This window comes from Suricata suricatta, chromosome 13 (assembly GCF_006229205.1).
Source record: "Suricata suricatta isolate VVHF042 chromosome 13, meerkat_22Aug2017_6uvM2_HiC, whole genome shotgun sequence".
In the NCBI taxonomy this organism is placed as follows: Eukaryota; Metazoa; Chordata; class Mammalia; order Carnivora; family Herpestidae; genus Suricata; species Suricata suricatta.
In genome coordinates, this window is record NC_043712.1 from 82,143,724 (window position 1) to 82,161,416 (window position 17,693).

At 45.5% G+C, this 17,693-nt stretch overlaps 1 protein-coding gene across 2 annotated transcripts in view; it reads left to right on the forward strand.

Annotated features, from left to right (window-relative positions):
- The window catches only part of SMARCA2 (SWI/SNF related, matrix associated, actin dependent regulator of chromatin, subfamily a, member 2), a 135,424-nt gene that overhangs the window by 19,083 nt on the left and 98,648 nt on the right, over nt 1-17,693 (forward strand). For both annotated transcript variants that reach the window (XM_029920627.1, XM_029920628.1), the window contains exons 7-14: nt 93-150; nt 2,277-2,377; nt 3,753-3,900; nt 7,660-7,823; nt 9,179-9,245; nt 9,922-10,032; nt 12,654-12,896; nt 14,282-14,395. In XM_029920627.1, the coding sequence (XP_029776487.1) occupies nt 93-150; nt 2,277-2,377; nt 3,753-3,900; nt 7,660-7,823; nt 9,179-9,245; nt 9,922-10,032; nt 12,654-12,896; nt 14,282-14,395 (1,006 nt within the window). The remainder of the gene's footprint in view (nt 1-92; nt 151-2,276; nt 2,378-3,752; nt 3,901-7,659; nt 7,824-9,178; nt 9,246-9,921; nt 10,033-12,653; nt 12,897-14,281; nt 14,396-17,693) is intronic.

Consider the following 17,693-nt stretch of genomic DNA (forward strand, 5'->3'; position numbering starts at 1 on the left):
GTACATAGAACATGCTAGTTAGGTCACGGGTGTACATATTGTCTTCTAGTTTAAAAAGCTAAGCCCCCTCTCCTCTCCACTCTTTCCCATAGTTACGAAGTCGCCCCCCGGTCTGACAGTGAAGAGAGTGATTCTGACTACGAGGAGGAGGTATGTGGGCACCTGTGTTTGGAGCGGATGGGTGTGAAGGTTGATGGGGGAGGCACCTGTGTCTGTCACTTCTTCCTCCAGTGGTGGCCTTTGGGGGACCCCTGGAGCTGAGGGATGAGCCAGAGCCATAATGGCACACGCCTTGTGGTACAGCGACCCCTTGGAAGCTCCTGGCCAATGGGGAAACCTGGTGAATTCTAAATTTATTTGAACCCAAGAAAAGAGAAGCTGGCATTATGTTGGAGGTGGCGGAATGGTCTTTTGGGGGGAGCTGGAGATGGATTACTTTGGGAAGGCAGCGCCTTGCCTTAGCCTGGTCCACGCCGAGGCTCAGCCGCCTAGAAGTTTCTGTAGTCCTGTGGGCCTTAGAGCGTATTTGCAGTCAAACACCCGGAAGCTTGGACGGGAGGGCACTATGGGCTCGGTTGGATGAGGTTATTGACCCTCCTGGTTTCTCCTTAAACGGGATTCAGGTTTGAATTCCTCGGATACACCCAAGACCCATGGACACACATGTTTCTCTTTCTCCTCAGTCTCTTGGAGATATCTGGAACCTGAAGTAGTAATCTTGGACCCTTTTACCAGAACTTAGGAAATAATAGTAAAGGTCTTTTTTTTAGATCAACGGAGAAATGCTTAATAATTACAAATAGGAGGATTCAAAGAAGACTTTTCTCTCCTTTGTGAGAGCATTGTTAGTGAGTGGTCATTAATTGTGTTTGCAGTGTTGGAGGAATCTTAGTTCAGAGAGTGACATGGCAGAGTTGCCACAGACTGGGTGGTATAGCTCACCCGAGTTTTAAGACACAATTGTTACTTTATTCTGTTTTGTGGACCCCCCTCGTCTTTTTCCTCCAAATTAATCTACCATGAACAGTTGTTAACTTTTACAAAGAGGAAAAATAATAAAAGTTATGTTTAAAAAAAAAAACAAGCACCCCATTAAGAAGCTTTGGATTAAACTGCTTTGGGTTGCGTGCAATTTATTTTTTATAGGCCACTTCTGCTCCAAGGTCTTTGAAGCTCACAAAATCAATTTTAGAAATGTTTCTTGTTTACTCGGAGGAGTGTGTCCATTAGTGACCCATTGGAAGAATCTAGTCATTGAGGAAGAGAGTCGGGGAGGGACTGAGATGAGATAAAGCAGGTTATCAGCTATGACATGTCCTCCCCATACTGACAGCTGCAGACAGCTCTCGGCAGCTGGGAATAGGGTGACCTCTGACCCAGGGGTCTCAAAGCCCCGAGTCCTCATGCTGGGTCTCCCACTCACGGCGAACCACAGCCCCCTCTCAGAACTCCTCTCTCGCCTGGATAAACGAAGGAGCTGTATGGACTCCTCGCCGGACCCGCCATCCCAATGATCTGTTTCCCTCGGTTTGATTGTCAGCATTAATATCATCTCAAGTCATCTGTTTTCATTGAGGAGTTACAGGAAAGCATTATTCTCTTGAAACCCGCTTTTAAAGAGATTCTACTGGACCTTCTGGAAGGGCTGAGCCTTCAACACCAGTGGTTGGTGGAGGACGTAATGTAGCAGAGCTTTCAAACCCATCAGCAGAATGTCGTACACAGTTGAGATGGGGAGGTCAGAGTCCTTTGTCAAGTTATTGACAGTTTCAATCTAAATACTCAGAAATATGTGAAGTAGTCACAAGAGGCAGTGTTCACAAGCTACAGCCCCTCTAACTTGAATGATTGGGGGATGACGTCCGAGTCCCACTGGCATTATCAGAGAGCGTTTTTATGAGAAGGATAATAGTAAACTTCTCAAGTTTGGCTGTGGAGAGAAGGTTCTAGAATGTTTCTAAGTGAGAACAGATATGGTCTGCGGGACTCTGAGAACCAAATAATGATAAATACTCATCTGCCATGACTTTTACATATTCATTCCTGGGACTGACGGTTCTAAGGGGTCCTCAGGGGGTTTCTTTTATTCTCTTATTCAATGATTTTAACAGAAATGGAATGCCTGGTTCAGGTAAGTGTTAAATTTCCTTCCTCCCTTAATTGTGTTTCCTCAGTCTATGAGGTTGAGTACCACCCAGTCGCTTTTCAGAAAATGCCCATTGTCCAGGTTCCCTGGCTCAAGCGGAATCTTTCCCGTGTCTTTGTTCCCTCCCCAGGATGAAGAAGAAGAGTCCAGTCGGCAGGACACGGAAGAGAAAATACTTCTGGACCCAAACAGTGAAGAGGTCTCTGAGAAGGATGCTAAGCAGATCATTGAGTGCGTACCGCTCAGTCTTCTCGCTTGTCGACATGTTTCAGGAGGACTGTGCTTTACGGATTTTCTTGTAGAAACTGTTGTCTAAGGAAGGAGGCTGACCGACCTCACGGCCACAACCCGTGTGAAAGGAACATGGCGACGGGGGCCACCGACCGAGCTTCAGGGACTCATGTCCTTCCTTCCTCCCAAATCCCCGCCTCCAGCTTGACCTCTCTCCTGGGCTCTCGCCCACCTCGGCCCTTGGCCCCAGGACTGAACTGATCAGACGGACACCCCCTAGCTGGCTGCTCCGCTGCCCTTCCCACCTCCACAACGGCATCGACAGTCACCCGGAACCCCCTCACCCGGGTCCCCTTTAACCCGCCTCCTGCCAGGGTCTCCACAGCACCCCAGAACTCCTCAGGGCCCTCTTCTCCCTGTGTCCAAGTGCCAGCTTCATTCTTCGCCCAGGCCATCCTCTATGTCAGCTCTTTGCTTATGCAGCTCTAATATTAAGAGAACACTGGGGGCAAATGACATGAAAACTACAACATTTTTAGAGTGATGACGTTTCAGGGCGCCTGGGTGGCTCAGCCAGTTGAGCGTCCAACTCTTGGTTTCGGCTCAGGTCATGATCTCATGGCTTCATGGGTTTGAGCCCCGCATCAGGCTCTAGGCTGACAGCCTGCTTGGAATTCCGTCCCTCTGTCCCTCCCCAACTTGTGCTGTCTCGGTCTCCCTCAAATAAATAAATTTTATCTAAACAAATAAATAATAAAAAGGGATGAGGTTTAAAAGAAACACACAGAAATAGGCAGTAGGCCCTACATTAGGAGACTTTGTTTTCTCAGTCTGCCATTCCTTCTTTACTAAAGGTTTAGAGCCCCCCACCCCACCCCCGCCCTTGATGGAATAAAATGCCAGCCGGTTAACAAGCAGAGGAAGCAGAAGCCAGCCTGTCTCTCCTGTCGCTTTGCTGCCCTTGCTCCCTCTCTCAGCTGCTGGGCAAGCTCTAGACTGTTCTGTGGACGGGATTTACCTTTGCATCCCGAGAGCCTAGGAAAGCCTCAGTGGCCACAAGTTCACGTGCAGGGCTACAGTTCATGCTTGTATCGGTCGCTGGAGGTCAAGCCTACACGCAGACCCAGACTCCACTACCTTTTATGCGGTCCAGGCAAATGAGTTAACCTCTGTGAGCCTACAGCTTCCCACATGTGTAAATGGAGATGGATGCGACTCAGTCCACCTTGCTCATTTTGTGAGGGTTACAGATACTGTCTTTGAACTGGAAGACAGGAAGTACGTGATCAATACACCACACTCACTGCAGCTATTTGAGGTTCCCCATTCAGGCACCAAGTTCCCTGTGGATGACTCCCTACTTTATGTGTCGCAGGACGGCGAAGCAGGATGTGGATGATGAGTACAGCATGCAATACAGTGCAAGGGGCTCGCAGTCCTACTACACGGTGGCCCACGCCATCTCAGAGAGGGTGGAGAGGCAGTCCGCCCTCCTCATCAACGGGACCCTGAAGCATTATCAGGTAACGGGCGCGGTCGGTGCCTTCCCGGCGGGTCACAGTCCTGTACCGAATTTTGGTTGGAGTGGGTCTTGCACGTGTGCATGTTGATTGCCTAAGAAGTTTGGTGACGGGGAGTCATCTGGGGCCACATTGCTTATAAGAGGATAATTGTCTTCCGTTGTGCCTCTCATTTTGGTTGTAGAGCACTTCGATTTTCCCACCTGACTAGGGCATACCCATTTTCGCTTCCATGATTTTCGGGTGAATTGTGTTTTAAGAAATATGGGCTTTCACATTTGGAACAGTTTTATTGTGGAACTCTGCACAATGGGAAACCCAGCCACATTCTCTGAGTATAGGGAATATCTGTGCCCTATCTTGGAGTAAAGGAAGTATTCCTTCAAAACTTGCAGTGGTGGCTAGAGTTTAATGCCATGGACTCAGCTTCTAGGAGCCACAGACTACTACATTTACGCTTTTTAAAAAAAATTATTTTTAACGTTTATTTACTTTGGAGAGACAGAAGAACACAAGCAGGGGAGGGGCAGGGAGAGAGAGGAGACACAGAATCTGAAGCAGGCTACAGGCTCTGAGTTGTCTGCACAGAGTCCCATGCAGGACTTGAACCCACGAACTACGAGATCATGACCTGAGCTGAAGTTGGACACTCAACTGACTGAGCCACCCAGGCGCACCAATTTACGCTTTTATTTAAGACACCATAAAATGGGGAGCTCTGATGAAAAGTATATTGTAAACATAACAGACGTTGCATTTGACCTGTTGGAATAAGGTCAGCTCCTTTCTTCTACTTCCTGCCACTTTGGTGTTTCCCAAAATGTGCTCCTTGGAATGTTAGTCTCAGGAGATATACCTTAAAAAGAAAAAAAAAATTTTCCTGTGGTCAAATAAATATGGGAAATACTATCAGCTGTAAGTAGGATTACTGTATAACATTGCAAATTTGGATGCTTAGGAGCGCGTATAGGGGAGCTTCTTATAAATACCGGGCATAACCCAGGACTGTCCTGAGCCAAGCAGACATAAGGGCACCTTGGAAGTGACCCCTCCTGGTAAGCCCTGCTGTGCAGTACATTCAGGACGCTGCAGAAATAAACGTGTAACCTGTGCTTACACATCAGCATCCTGCAGTGAAACAACTTTAACTTCCTATTCCCCAAATATCTTTGACCACCAAACTTTATGCTAATATACCCCTTATTAACATGCTGCATAATTAGTGTCTTTTGGAATACACTTTAGGAAGTATTTGCTCTAAGTCCTCAGACTTCTTGGACTTGGCTCCCCTAAACTCTTGAACCCTCAGCGCTCTGCTTGCTGCCATTGCCGGGGGTGAAGGTCACAGTGCCCGTTGCCACAGCCCCGCCTAGATTTGAGTTAAGGTGCCTGCAGTCTGTACCCACTGCTGCTTTGGCACCATCAGTGCAAATATCAACATGATGTAAAAGGCGAATAAATGCCTTAGTGATATTACCAGAATAGCTTTGACCTCGTGGATGCCCTGAAAATGTCCCCCGCAGGAGCCCCCGGAGCACACTTGGAGAACCACTGTTCTGGCTGTAGTAAGGTCACCGGGTCTCCAAAGACCAAGCTACTTTCACGAGGTTCCGAGTTGTTTTCATCGTACTTGGCATAGATGTTAGCCGATCATTCTAGTAAAGTCTTGTTGGGCTGTACAGGGAAGTAGCAAACTTTGGAGTATTCATAAATCGGTGTTGATGCCACACTGATTTCCTCCTGCCGTCCAACACCTTTCTAATCACCTGGCATCACAGCCCTGTCACACCTGTCTCCCCAGTTTCTGGCTGTGAGCTTTGTACCCCTTTTCCTCTCCCGGCCGCCATAGATTTCCTGCGCATGCGCGTCTGGCCTCTTCCGGGTTTTTCACTCCACTCAGTTCCTTCTCGCGGCTCAGCGTCTTCCTGGATCCCTCTGTCCATGAGTTAGCTTTCTGTCACCTTGCTCCTTGGCACATTTTTTGTATCATTAATAGCTCTGTCACCCTGGCAATGCAGGGAGTCGATGAGGGGGTCTCCCGCGGCTTCCCGGAAAGCCACCCAAGTGTACCTCCTAACTGAACCTTCCAGTTCCATGGTCTGGGGAAATCCGACTACTTCCTACAGTTTTCATGACTTTCTGGTCTCTACTGCCCACTTATGTTTCTGTTTATCTGGTTTGAACACAGATGCCAATTTCAGCACCTTTGCCAGCTTTCATTAAAAGAAAAAGTCCTCTACACCACTGTCTAAATGTTTCTGGCATTTGGTTGATTTTCTGACCGGTCTGGTGGCCTCAGGGTCCTGTTGCAGGCATGCCCCGCCCACCCACCGCTGCAGTCATTTCCCCTCTGCCTTCTCTGTCTCTGCCTGTGCCCTCGGAGCCTGTTTCTCTCATCTCTCGGTGTTGCTGTCGTTCTGCAAAATCCTGTAGGGCGATCTGGGAGTCTTGCGTGCTGCAAGGTAGCCCACGTGGCCTCTGGGGGTATTTCTGCAGACGGTCGCGGTGCCCTCCCTCGGAAAATCTCTGCTCAGTACGATTGCATGTGTGCCGATCCAGTTCTAAGTAAGATTATAGTATTTGTATGTACGCCACGTACTTTGAAGCGCTTCCTGGTGCACGTGTATGTGTGCATGCCTTTTGTCTCCTTTTTGCCGGGAAGCTTCTGAAGGAAGCCATGCATCCTACACACCCATGCGTCCATCTTCTCTGCCTGTGTGCATGCTCCTTTGCACACAACAGTCACTTAATAAAGAATGAAAATCCTTGAATTACTCGCTTTGCTTTTACGTAAAACAAAACGAACATTTCCCCAAGTATAACTTCATTAGCAAGCTAAGTTGATTTTAGCAGGTATGCATATTTGCGTATTTGTATGTTTGTATACATTTTCTCCAAGTAATATATATAACGTATGTAAATAGTTCTTTGTATTACATAACATGGTAATGTGTAAACATATATGATGTAAATGAATCAGTATTAAGTGGCTCCTACCATTGAAACCCAACAAGTGTGGGGTCAGTATTGTGTTTGGGGGATGGAAGCGGGGTGGTTCTGTATTTTCACCCCACCTTTCTTGTGCTTAACACAGGAACCCCCAAGCCGCATCGCTGGTGCGGGGCTTTTGTGCTTGAAAAATGTGTGGGACACGTTTCCAGGCAGTCAGCTTCCGGTGCGCTGCCCTTGGGGGGCACCCACATTGCAGAGTGGTGCCGGGAGCTCTCTCGCCGCCAGCGCGCCGCTGGCTCCCCGGTCACCCCGCTTCCTCCCGGAGGGGATCCCACCCCGGGGGAGTCTCTCCAGTTGCCAAGAAGGCTGTTTCTAATGATCTCTGATCTGTGTGCCAACCCTGCCTTCTGGTTTGTTTGTCTCTAATCCTCACATTGGCTTTTTGTTCTTGGAGTGGTTGGAATGGATTTTAGTTTGGGTTTCCTTCATTTATAATCACTCTGGAATGTCATATACTGTGAAATGCTAAGTAGGGATGAGCAGGAAAGCTGCTTAAAATCCCACCAGTATGCTGCAGCCCGTCATTTCTAAATCTGATTAACACTTAGCACCTGCCAAGCAGCAGGGATGATTACAGGCTCATATTTTAAATTCTTTTTGTGTTGGTGCTCCCCCCCCCCCACTTGCCTACTGTGGGAAATCCAACCTACAGCACCGAGGAGTTAAGAAGTCACAGCCTCACTTGAGTTGTATTAGTATTAATTACCTGTGCAGATCTTGGATAATTGAAGCAATTACTCTTCATTTCAGCTCCAGGGCCTGGAATGGATGGTTTCCCTGTATAATAACAATTTGAACGGGATCTTAGCTGATGAAATGGGGCTAGGAAAGACCATACAGACCATTGCGCTCATCACTTATCTGATGGAGCACAAAAGACTCAATGGCCCCTATCTCATCATTGTTCCCCTTTCGTAAGTAAAGTCATTTATTTCACACTCTCGTTCTGTAGGTTGTAGATTGCCCGATGAGTAGCTAGTCTTTGTTTTTCATGTAAGGCAGAATTTTAGCATGTAGTGGGATTACCAAGAGCATCTAATCTAGATTTAGGCTTTCACTGCCCCTCCCCCCCTCGTTGAATGGCTGTTTAAACACAGGATGAAATTATTTTATCAGCCATTAGCACTGTGGTCTATGCAGCCTGCATGGGGCACAGTTAGGTCTGATTCATCATGACACCTTCAGTGGCTCATGAAGCAGGAAGGTTTTGACATGTTTTTTTTTTCCCCAAAGATTCCTTCTGTATCTTTCCCTTGTCCCATTTCCAAAAGGTTACATAAATTCAAAAAGTATGTCTTCTTAAACCTGTCTTCACTGTATCTTTTAAGGCAGAATCTAAATCACAGTCCTAAGTGTGAATTTTGCATTAAACTGCCTTTGGTACGTGCAGTTTAATTTCAGCGCTCAGGACGGGCCTTGCTGTTCTCTGTTCGGTTGCCAGAGCCTGTTCTCCATTCGGTACCCAGAGCCTGGCCCCTTGGGCGTCTCCTTGGAGACGGAAGGAGTACCTGTCCTGAAACCCCCTCCTTGGGGTGTGGGGTCTCTGGCTGTGGGTGTTAGATTACAGTGTTAGTCCCTGAGTCCTTGTCAATCTCCGTGCTAGTACAGACTTAGACCTTGAGGGGAAAAAGGATTCTGGTTTAGCCTTTGCAAATTCTGTCCAAGTGAGGACTATTCGCAAAGCCTTCTGAATCTGCATTGTCCGAATCCATAGAATTTAGATATCCTTTGTATTGTATCTACGTTTCAAGTATATATTTTGCTCTTTATCTATATTTTGCATGTTCTGACTCCTATATTACAGTGATGTTTTCAGGGATTAAAAAAGGAGGCATTCAATATTTTCCCCCTGTTCTCTCTTGCAGATTTATTTAATATTTTCATGTGCTTTTCTAATTTCTTTCTCCTGACTCAACTTTTCTGTGCACTTACATGACTGCTTCTAAAGGGTCCCCACATCACTCTGGCAAGTGCTGTTTTCAATATTGACCAAATTAAGGTTTTCCCCCCGCTCTGTGTTTATGCATTGATTTTTTTTTTCTTACGAGATTTCTTAGGAACTCACACACACACACTTGTCAGGCTTTGGGGTGTCTTATTCCCTGCTTATCTCTTCTTTCCACACCTTTAAAAGAAATACGTAGTTGAGGTATTTTCTATTCTCTAGCCCCCTTCAAGGTGAGGCCTGAGCATGAATAAGAACGTCTTTTTAACCACTGATTTTTCATACCCATGTCATCTTCACTGAATGTTTTTTTTTGTTCCATAGGACACTGTCTAACTGGACATATGAATTTGACAAATGGGCTCCTTCTGTGGTGAAAATTTCTTACAAGGTTTGGAATGCTGTATTTATATATAAATGTGGGGAAGCAAAAAATAGACCCTATTTTTTCCCCTCCGTTCCATATGCACATCTGTGAACTGTATTTGGTTGTAAAGTTTTGTCATGTACATCATGTACCAAACAGTGTGAGTTAATCATCCCAAGAAGATTACTGTAATAAACCATAATTACTTTCAGATAGTGAAATGCAGAAGAAAATTGTTAATTATCATATTGCGCAGTTTCTGATGAGAGTAACACAAATGACAAATATCACACGTTCTGTGGGCTGCGGTGCCCGCGGCTCCCGCAAAGTTCGGCAATGACCCAGGCGCCCGGCCGCCGGCTGTGGGTCCCTAGCGGTGAGGCATCCCAGCAGGGCGCAGGGCCTCCGCTACCTCGAGGCAGCCGTAATTTCCTTTTCTCTCTTTCCCCACCCTCAGCCTTCAGCGGGAAAGCCTGTGTGTAAGGGTCTGAAAAGTGTCCAGATGTGTGCGATTTTGCCAAGCACTTTCTTCCTGGATAATGGATCTGTATATGATAATGCATATATGTGCAATTCTCAGCCACGTGCCTGGGCTCCATTAAGCCATGAATAGTGAGGCAAAATGCTCACATTACTTCCACTGGAGAATATGTGTGTGTATATATGTATATATATATATATTTTTTTTTTTTCCATTCAGGGCACCCCTGCCATGCGCCGCTCCCTTGTCCCCCAGCTGCGGAGTGGCAAATTCAACGTCCTCTTGACTACTTATGAGTACATTATCAAAGACAAGCACATTCTTGCAAAGGTATGTTTGGAAAAAAATTCTTTTACCTCTAATTACGGACCATTGCGCTGGAGTGTAAAGTATTCCCCCAAATTATACTCGCTAGTATAATTTGATCATTAGATGGCTTCTCTCCCTCTCCCTTTCCCTCTCTCTCTCCCTCTCTTGCTCGTTCACAGAATCCGATATATTTTTGTCATGGGTTTTAATTTTATGCATGCTTTTTTTTTTTTGGCATATATCACTGACGCTGGTTCTCTTACCTAGCCTCTCATGGTTAATGAGTTTACATCTCTTAAAAACTTCACCTGGGCTCCGTCTGCAACTCTTTTTCTCTCCAGTGGCCACGAACGTGCTGGTGGAGGAAATAATTGTTTTTGTTGCCCTGGGTTATTGTCAGCCGCTTGACTTCATTCTTCTGGTGCCTTTGTCTCTCCAAAGATGAGTGGGCACCTCTCCGTTTGGTCTTCTCCATACGAACATTGATCCGGGCTGCAGCTCTGGTGCTGTCCGGGTGCTAGGTTCTCCTGGTAAAATAAGGGGCTGTTACTGTTTGAATTGCTCTGGGCTGTTTCTCTATTTCCTTGAAGCTGAGAGAGGCTTCTTTTCCACCTGTGGCCTTCACGTCTCTTAATTTGTACATCCTAAGTTGCCCTCTAGCCGTAAAAAACGGTTTTTCATTTATATCCCCTGGCCGCCCCACGCCCCACAACGCACTCACGCAGAATGACGGCCGTACATTGGTTCATGAGAGCCACGACGACAACTTCCTTTTGTTTTCCCCCTTTGGTCCTTTCTCGTGCCCCCACGGTGCTACCGAGGTCCTACAGTCTGAAACTAAGTTATGGCCAGAACCAAACGGAATCCTGTTTCTTGGATCCATTCTGTGTCTGCATTAAACCTTTGCTCCGGGAACTGAGCGTTCCCTTCATGGCATCACAGGAAATAACATACAGGAAGTGTGCTCCCAGGGGAGGTTTAATAACTGAGATGGCACTGGCAACAGGGCTGTGTTCCTGCTTCTCCGACTCGGAGAGGAATTTGGCAGTGTCAGAAATGACATGTTTTCAATATTACTACGGGAATGTGTTTGCACATTTGAGATCCTTTTAAAAAAAAAAACCACCCTATCACGGCTTCTGCATATGTATTTCAGAATTCATCAGAGATGCCTGGTAATGAGATGAATTGGTTTTATTTGTTACTGAGGCTATAGAAAGGGGTGGCAATATTTTGCCCATGCAGAAGACTTGATTGGTAAATTAGTAAATTAGCAAAATCAACGTCCCCGGATTCCTTGTTTATTAGGTCATAAGCTAAATTAGGGAAGTAGATTTAGGACGCTTACTTGCATACATTTTGATCTGCGGGCTCCTTTTCACGCTGTTGGTAAGCTTGGGACCGTTGTCCGTACAGCTTCCACCTTCGAAATGGTGGAAGGAGAGCAAAAAACCCCAAACTCAGGCAGGTTCTTTTACCCCAGCATCCCAGCCCGGCGGATAATTTTATTTCTCTTCCCCGATTTTACCGTTGCTTCTGATGAGGAAGGCAGGAACCATCTAGAATACTCTGCTAGTCTCCCTCCTCTCTCCGGGAGCTTTGCAGCAGGATCTGGGGACATCTGAGCACCAGATGCTTTTCTTGGCCATCGCCACTGTTTTGTAGGGAATGAATAGGCTTAGTGAGACATTCCTCATTGTTCTCACTTAAAGAAACTGAGACCAATGACCTTGAAGAGGCCCGAAGGGTAAGTTATGAGAGAGGAAGGGGCCTGTGTGTAGACTTGGGAGAGAAGATTGTGTCATATGGCCATTCTTTATTTTTAAAGCAGTAGTCATGCTGGGAAAGAAGATTGTGTTTAATTCCTAAGTTCTGGCAAAAATAGAGGGACGGTATTTTAGCATTGTCTTCAGTGCGAGTGAGTATACCCTTTCATGGTAGATATCTCAAAACAGCGATCCGAGATCTGGCGGGGAAGGGATATGTCTGAACCGAGAGACTCCGGGTCCACAGATCTGCTTATTTTTAAGAGAAGCTGGATGTCCAGATTTTTATGTGAAATATTCCAACTTTTAAATGTTAGCAACTCATTCAAATTAAAAAGAAAAAAGAACACTGAACTGAGCCAAGCCCCAAGGTTCCAGTCAGCCAATATAATAATAGAAAAGAAGGCAGGAAGCCAAAATGGCTCAGCTCTAAGTACCTGCTGACGCCATCTTGGAGAAGCAGCCATTAATCTCTGCTTCGAGTGGAGAGCTCCCTTCTGCACTTTCTCTGAGCGGCGTGAACACTCAATCTGGGATAGCACTAATAGGAGGAGCGTTGGGGGCCGAGACACGGGAGCTCACCCTGGCCCAACCACTGCATTTCTGGGCTGACGTTCCCTTCTTTGAGAAGAGAAATTTGGCATCACGTGGCCCCTGTGCAGCCTTGTGGCTTTGACATTCCATTATCACACGACGTCTTACATGAGCCATCAGGTATGGGAAACAGACCGTTGAGATTATTTCATTCGAGGGGGAACCACACCATGTTATGCACACAGTATGAATTCTTTGGTTTTCCTCGCCACTGCCTGCCTGTTGCAAGGAGTTGCATTTTCCCTTGCTCACCACGTGTTGGTCCTTCCTCGTGTGTTACAGATTCGGTGGAAATACATGATCGTGGATGAAGGCCACCGAATGAAGAATCACCACTGCAAGCTGACTCAGGTCTTGAACACTCACTATGTGGCCCCCAGAAGGATCCTGCTGACCGGGACCCCGCTGCAGAATAAGCTCCCGGAACTCTGGGCCCTCCTTAACTTCCTCCTCCCCACAATTTTTAAGAGCTGCAGCACATTTGAACAGTGGTTTAATGCTCCATTTGCCATGACTGGAGAAAGGGTACTGGTCTAACTTTTGTATTTTCCACCGTGTGGCCATGAAATGAACCTAAGGAACCCAGAGCCGAGCACGTTAGAGCCACGGAAAGCGCGTCGGGTGGTTGCTTACCTTACCAGGCTCATCAGTGGGTGCCTGTGTTCTCTTTCCAGGGTTATTTTCTGTCCTAAGAAAACGGTCTAGGATCCCAGAATCTAGGATCCTTGGTCTTTTGCCAACATGTTAAATAGGCCATCAGACGAGTTCCTGACTGTTGGAATGCTAATCTACGTGGGCCACAGGGCGGGTGAATGGGAGATATTTGTTGAATCAATTTAACCAGATTAATTGAACCAAGTGAACACAAACCTTAAAACAGATATTTCCTTGTTGTAAACTTGGGCTTCTCTTTCAACTGTGTCCTCGGGAAGAGTTTGTGTGTAAAACTGAGCTGGTCCACACTGATTTTCCATACACATTTTTTTTTTCTGGTTTTTGTGTGAGCCTCAGTTTTGTGTCTACATAAATACGCCTCAAATCCCAGAGTAGCCGTTTTCACATTTCTCATTATCATTCCTTCCACATCGATTTTTGTCCTGGAGCTCATTTCTGAAAGGAAGACACGGGCCATTGCAAGAAAAGAAATGGGTACCTGTCCTTTTGATTAGTTGTTTCTTAACTGTGGGATTGAAGAGCCACTTAGAAAGCTTGTGGGACATTTATGTTGGAACTATTCAGCCTTTAATTTTGAAGTACGTTTCGGGGATCTTTGCCCTTTGTGAGAAATTCATTGGCTTGCCCATTTGTAGAAAGTAATGCCAATCAAGTCTGCCCCCTAGAGTTTCATGGAGAAAGATTTCACAGAGGTTCCACACAGAGGATTGAATAAGATCAGGCAGAGGACGGAGGAGTGAGGTAGACTGCTTGGAAGCCCACCAGCAGGAACCAGATCTGCTCCCTTTTCCTTCTCATGTTCAGGCCATGTGGCCTGGGTGTGTTTTTGTGTCTGAAACAATCCAAGTTAAGAGCCTAACTTAATGCTTCACCTTTGAGTGAGGACACATGAACTCTTGCCCCTTCTCTTGGGTTCTGTCTCGGCCTTCAGTAAGGCTTTGCTGCAGTCCTAACCCAAACCTTCTCAGCTGGGAGGCTGGTGGCTCTGGCCCCTCTTCCATGGAACTGCAGGTTAAGACAAAGACACCCATTTAGAGGCCATTTTATTACCACCTGGCACGTGGGAAGAGAATCCGGAGGCGTGATAACAGGTTATGAATGACCTGGCCTTTGTGCATGTACAGTTTCAATCAGGTATTGCAACAAATAATAAAGGTAGCCCTAAAGCGTTATTATGTGAAATGTCATAAAAAAAAAAAAAAAAGATGTCAGACTAACCTGAGGTTCTCTTGTAGGTGGACTTGAATGAAGAAGAAACTATCCTGATCATCAGGCGTCTGCATAAGGTGTTGAGGCCATTTTTATTGAGGAGGCTGAAGAAAGAAGTTGAATCCCAGCTGCCAGAAAAAGTATGTGGCACAAACATGGCGGCCTCTCGCTGCGCCTTCAGTTGTGTTTCTAAAACAGCAGGCTTGTGTTTGAGTCACAGGTGGTATCGTGGAAATAGCGTAGTGTACTTTTTTTGTTTGATAGAAGCTAGAGGTTTTCGGATAGGGAGAGAAGGGAAATTTCAGTGTCTTCGGCCCGGTTTCCTAAGGCTCTAGGACAGATTTCATAAAATTACCAAATTCATGGAGTCTTGTCACATCTTTGCTTTAACTTACGTTAGCTTAACATTGTATTCATTTAACATTATATGGTTGTAACATTAGGGGTTTTTTTTCTTTCTATTTTTTTTTTATTTTTGCGTTATTAGTCTCATTGAGTTTACTCTTGCAGGCACCACGGAATTGATCTGCTGGTGAGTCAAACAAGAATATGAGTTTGGGGCTTGAATCATCAGCAAAAGGCCTAGTAGACATTTGCCAGGTTTCCTAGAAATTCATTGAACGCTTGTGATGTCACTGTTGTGATAGTAAGTGAAACACAAGAGTTCCTGCAAATTGTAGACATAGCGTCTAATTACTCTTGGACATGGTTTTTGTCCTGCACCACAAAAAGTAACTTTCTGTGAACCTTGTAAGCAGGACTTTTCAGTGCTTTGGAATGTCTCTTGAGCCTTTCGCTGCACACTTTTTGGTTTGACGTGGGTATTAGTTTGTTTCTGATCCTGTTTTGGAACCATATACTTCTGAGTTCTAAATCATATTGTCTTAAAGATAGATGGTTTGGATTGTGTACGACTTGTTGTAGGAGGTACTTGGATTTGAGTTTTCTCTGTAGACGACCCGGTTCGGAAATGTGTATTTTGCATCATTGTGTTTTTCTGTGTAGTGACTCTGTTCTTTCAGACAGATTGGTTTGTCCTGTGCAGTTTTTAAGTGGGAGTTGACAAGGTAGTGTACAAAGTTGATCTCTTTATTAAGACACAATTTTGTTCCCGAATCCCCTACTCATTAGCAGTCAGGGGGAAAAAATTAAAAATAAGTGGAGTCCTTATATCATTCTTATCCCAGCAGAAGACTAAATATTTAAGAATTTTATTTTGCTAGTGAATGCATCTTGGGGATTGAATGTGGTTGCTATTTCTTTGGCTTCCTGTGGTCTTGGTGTCTTTGGGTAACCCCCTTACTGGACGTCACTTAGTGAATAAACTGGGGCATGGGTCCAGTGGTCAGCGGCCCCCTTGAACTGCTTCCCACCGTACTGCTGCTCAGATCCTGCAAGGTATAGAAGTGGATGTTAATGATTTTAACACGTCCTATACTTCTTTTGTTTCTTTAGAAGAGGTATACAATAAAAGGTGACTAACTGAAGTCCTTCATTTATTCAGTGCATAATACTTCTTAATCTTATTTATTTCCAGGCCTGGCTACTAGAGATAGATTTTTAAAAACACATCACAAGGGGTGCCTGGGTGGCTCGCTGAGCGTCCAACTTCAGCTCAGATCATGATCTCATGGTTTGTGGGGGTGAGCCGCATGTTGGGCTCTGCACTGCCATTGGGATTCTCTGTTTTCCCCCCTCTCTCTGCCTCTCTCCACTCGCGCTCGCTCTCTCTCTCAAAATAAAAAAATAAAACTAAAAAAAATTCTTAAAAAAAGAACACATGACCAGTTGGAAGTATGCCCTGTCCTAAGAAAATCATTATATAAGGCCCCTGGGTGGCTCAGTCACTTAAGCATCTGACTCCTGATTTCGGTGCAGGTCATGATCTCATGGTTCTGGGGCCGACCCTGTGTCGGGCTCTGCACTGAGTGTGGAGCCTGCTTCGTTTTCTCTCTGTCCCTTTGTCCCTCTCCTCCACTTGTGCATTCTGTCTCTCTCTCTTTTTCTCTCTCAAAATCAATAAACAAACATTAAAAAAAATCCATTATACAGAAATCTCAACTTGCCCAGCATAAGGGTTGTGATGTGGTTAGTTTATATCACAGAGGACTTCTTTGCTTTACTAAAATATTTATTTCACTCTTCCCTTCACAAGAGAGCTTCCTGAGTATCAATGAACTTAGAACAATTAGGATTAGATTTTTGAGTGTGTCTTCTGCATAAAATACACTGTATATTTTGTAATACCCAGAGTATCGTTCAAGGTGTGCTAAATGCCCACATGTGGTTATGATCTGTGGAAAAGCTGCCGTTTCCAGAGGCAGCCCCGTGGAGTAGAAGTCGTGGGCCCTGCCCACGTGGACCTGGGTCCCCGCAGCCGGTCTCTTACTGTGTGATGTCGGTCAGTTACCGGGTGCAGCTCCGTGTTCTCATCAGGGAGCCGGGAAGTAAATAAGACCTGCCTGCCTAGAATCGGCGAGAGGATTAATGGGCGTGGTGCCCCTAAGTCTCAGCCTGGGACGAGCTACACCCTCAACCGGCGACACTCACTCTGCCGTGTTCCCTGCGGTCTTCACGTGGCGTTCTGTCTGCTGCTGACCTGTAGTTCTCCTTTCTCTTCACCTCGGGCTCCTTCCCAACCCCTGCTCCTCCTGGCACTTTCTGTGGCCCTCCCCCGTCTCTGTGCCCACTGACCTTTCCAGGGGGTAGGAGGACTAACCGCGCTGCGTGTGTACGTGGCTGCTGATGTGGTTTGGCCTGCGCTCCCTCTCTACATTTTTGTCTTGTTAGGTTTTTTTTTACCTGCGGGAAGTGGGCCACTGAAGTGTCATCCTGGGGGACTAAGGAGCTTCCTTCTGCCACCATCTGCTTCCAGGTGGTGTAATAACACACGTACATATGAGTGTGTATGTTACATACGCCTTACATAGCACACATGCACATTACATATATGTGTATATGTTGCATATACACATTACACATGTGATATAGGATACACCAACATATAGATGGTGTCCTATACACATATGTGTTTTATTGCATACATGTGTGTATGTTGCATATGTGTATATTTATTACACGCATATGTGTATATATCACATACACATATTACAGGTATAATATATCATATACCATTATATAGACAGTATCATATACATACACACCTGTGTGTATATTACATAAGTGTATATATTACATATACATGTTATAGGTATAATATATCATACACCAACATATAGATGGTATAATATACATTTACATCTACGTATATATTATACACGTGTGTGTATATATTATATGTACACATTACAGGTATAATATAGCACACACCAACATATAGACGGTGTCATGTACATATATATTTATTACATATGCATGTATGTTACATATGCACGTATGTATGTGATACACACATAGGTGTTACTTATATATATATAT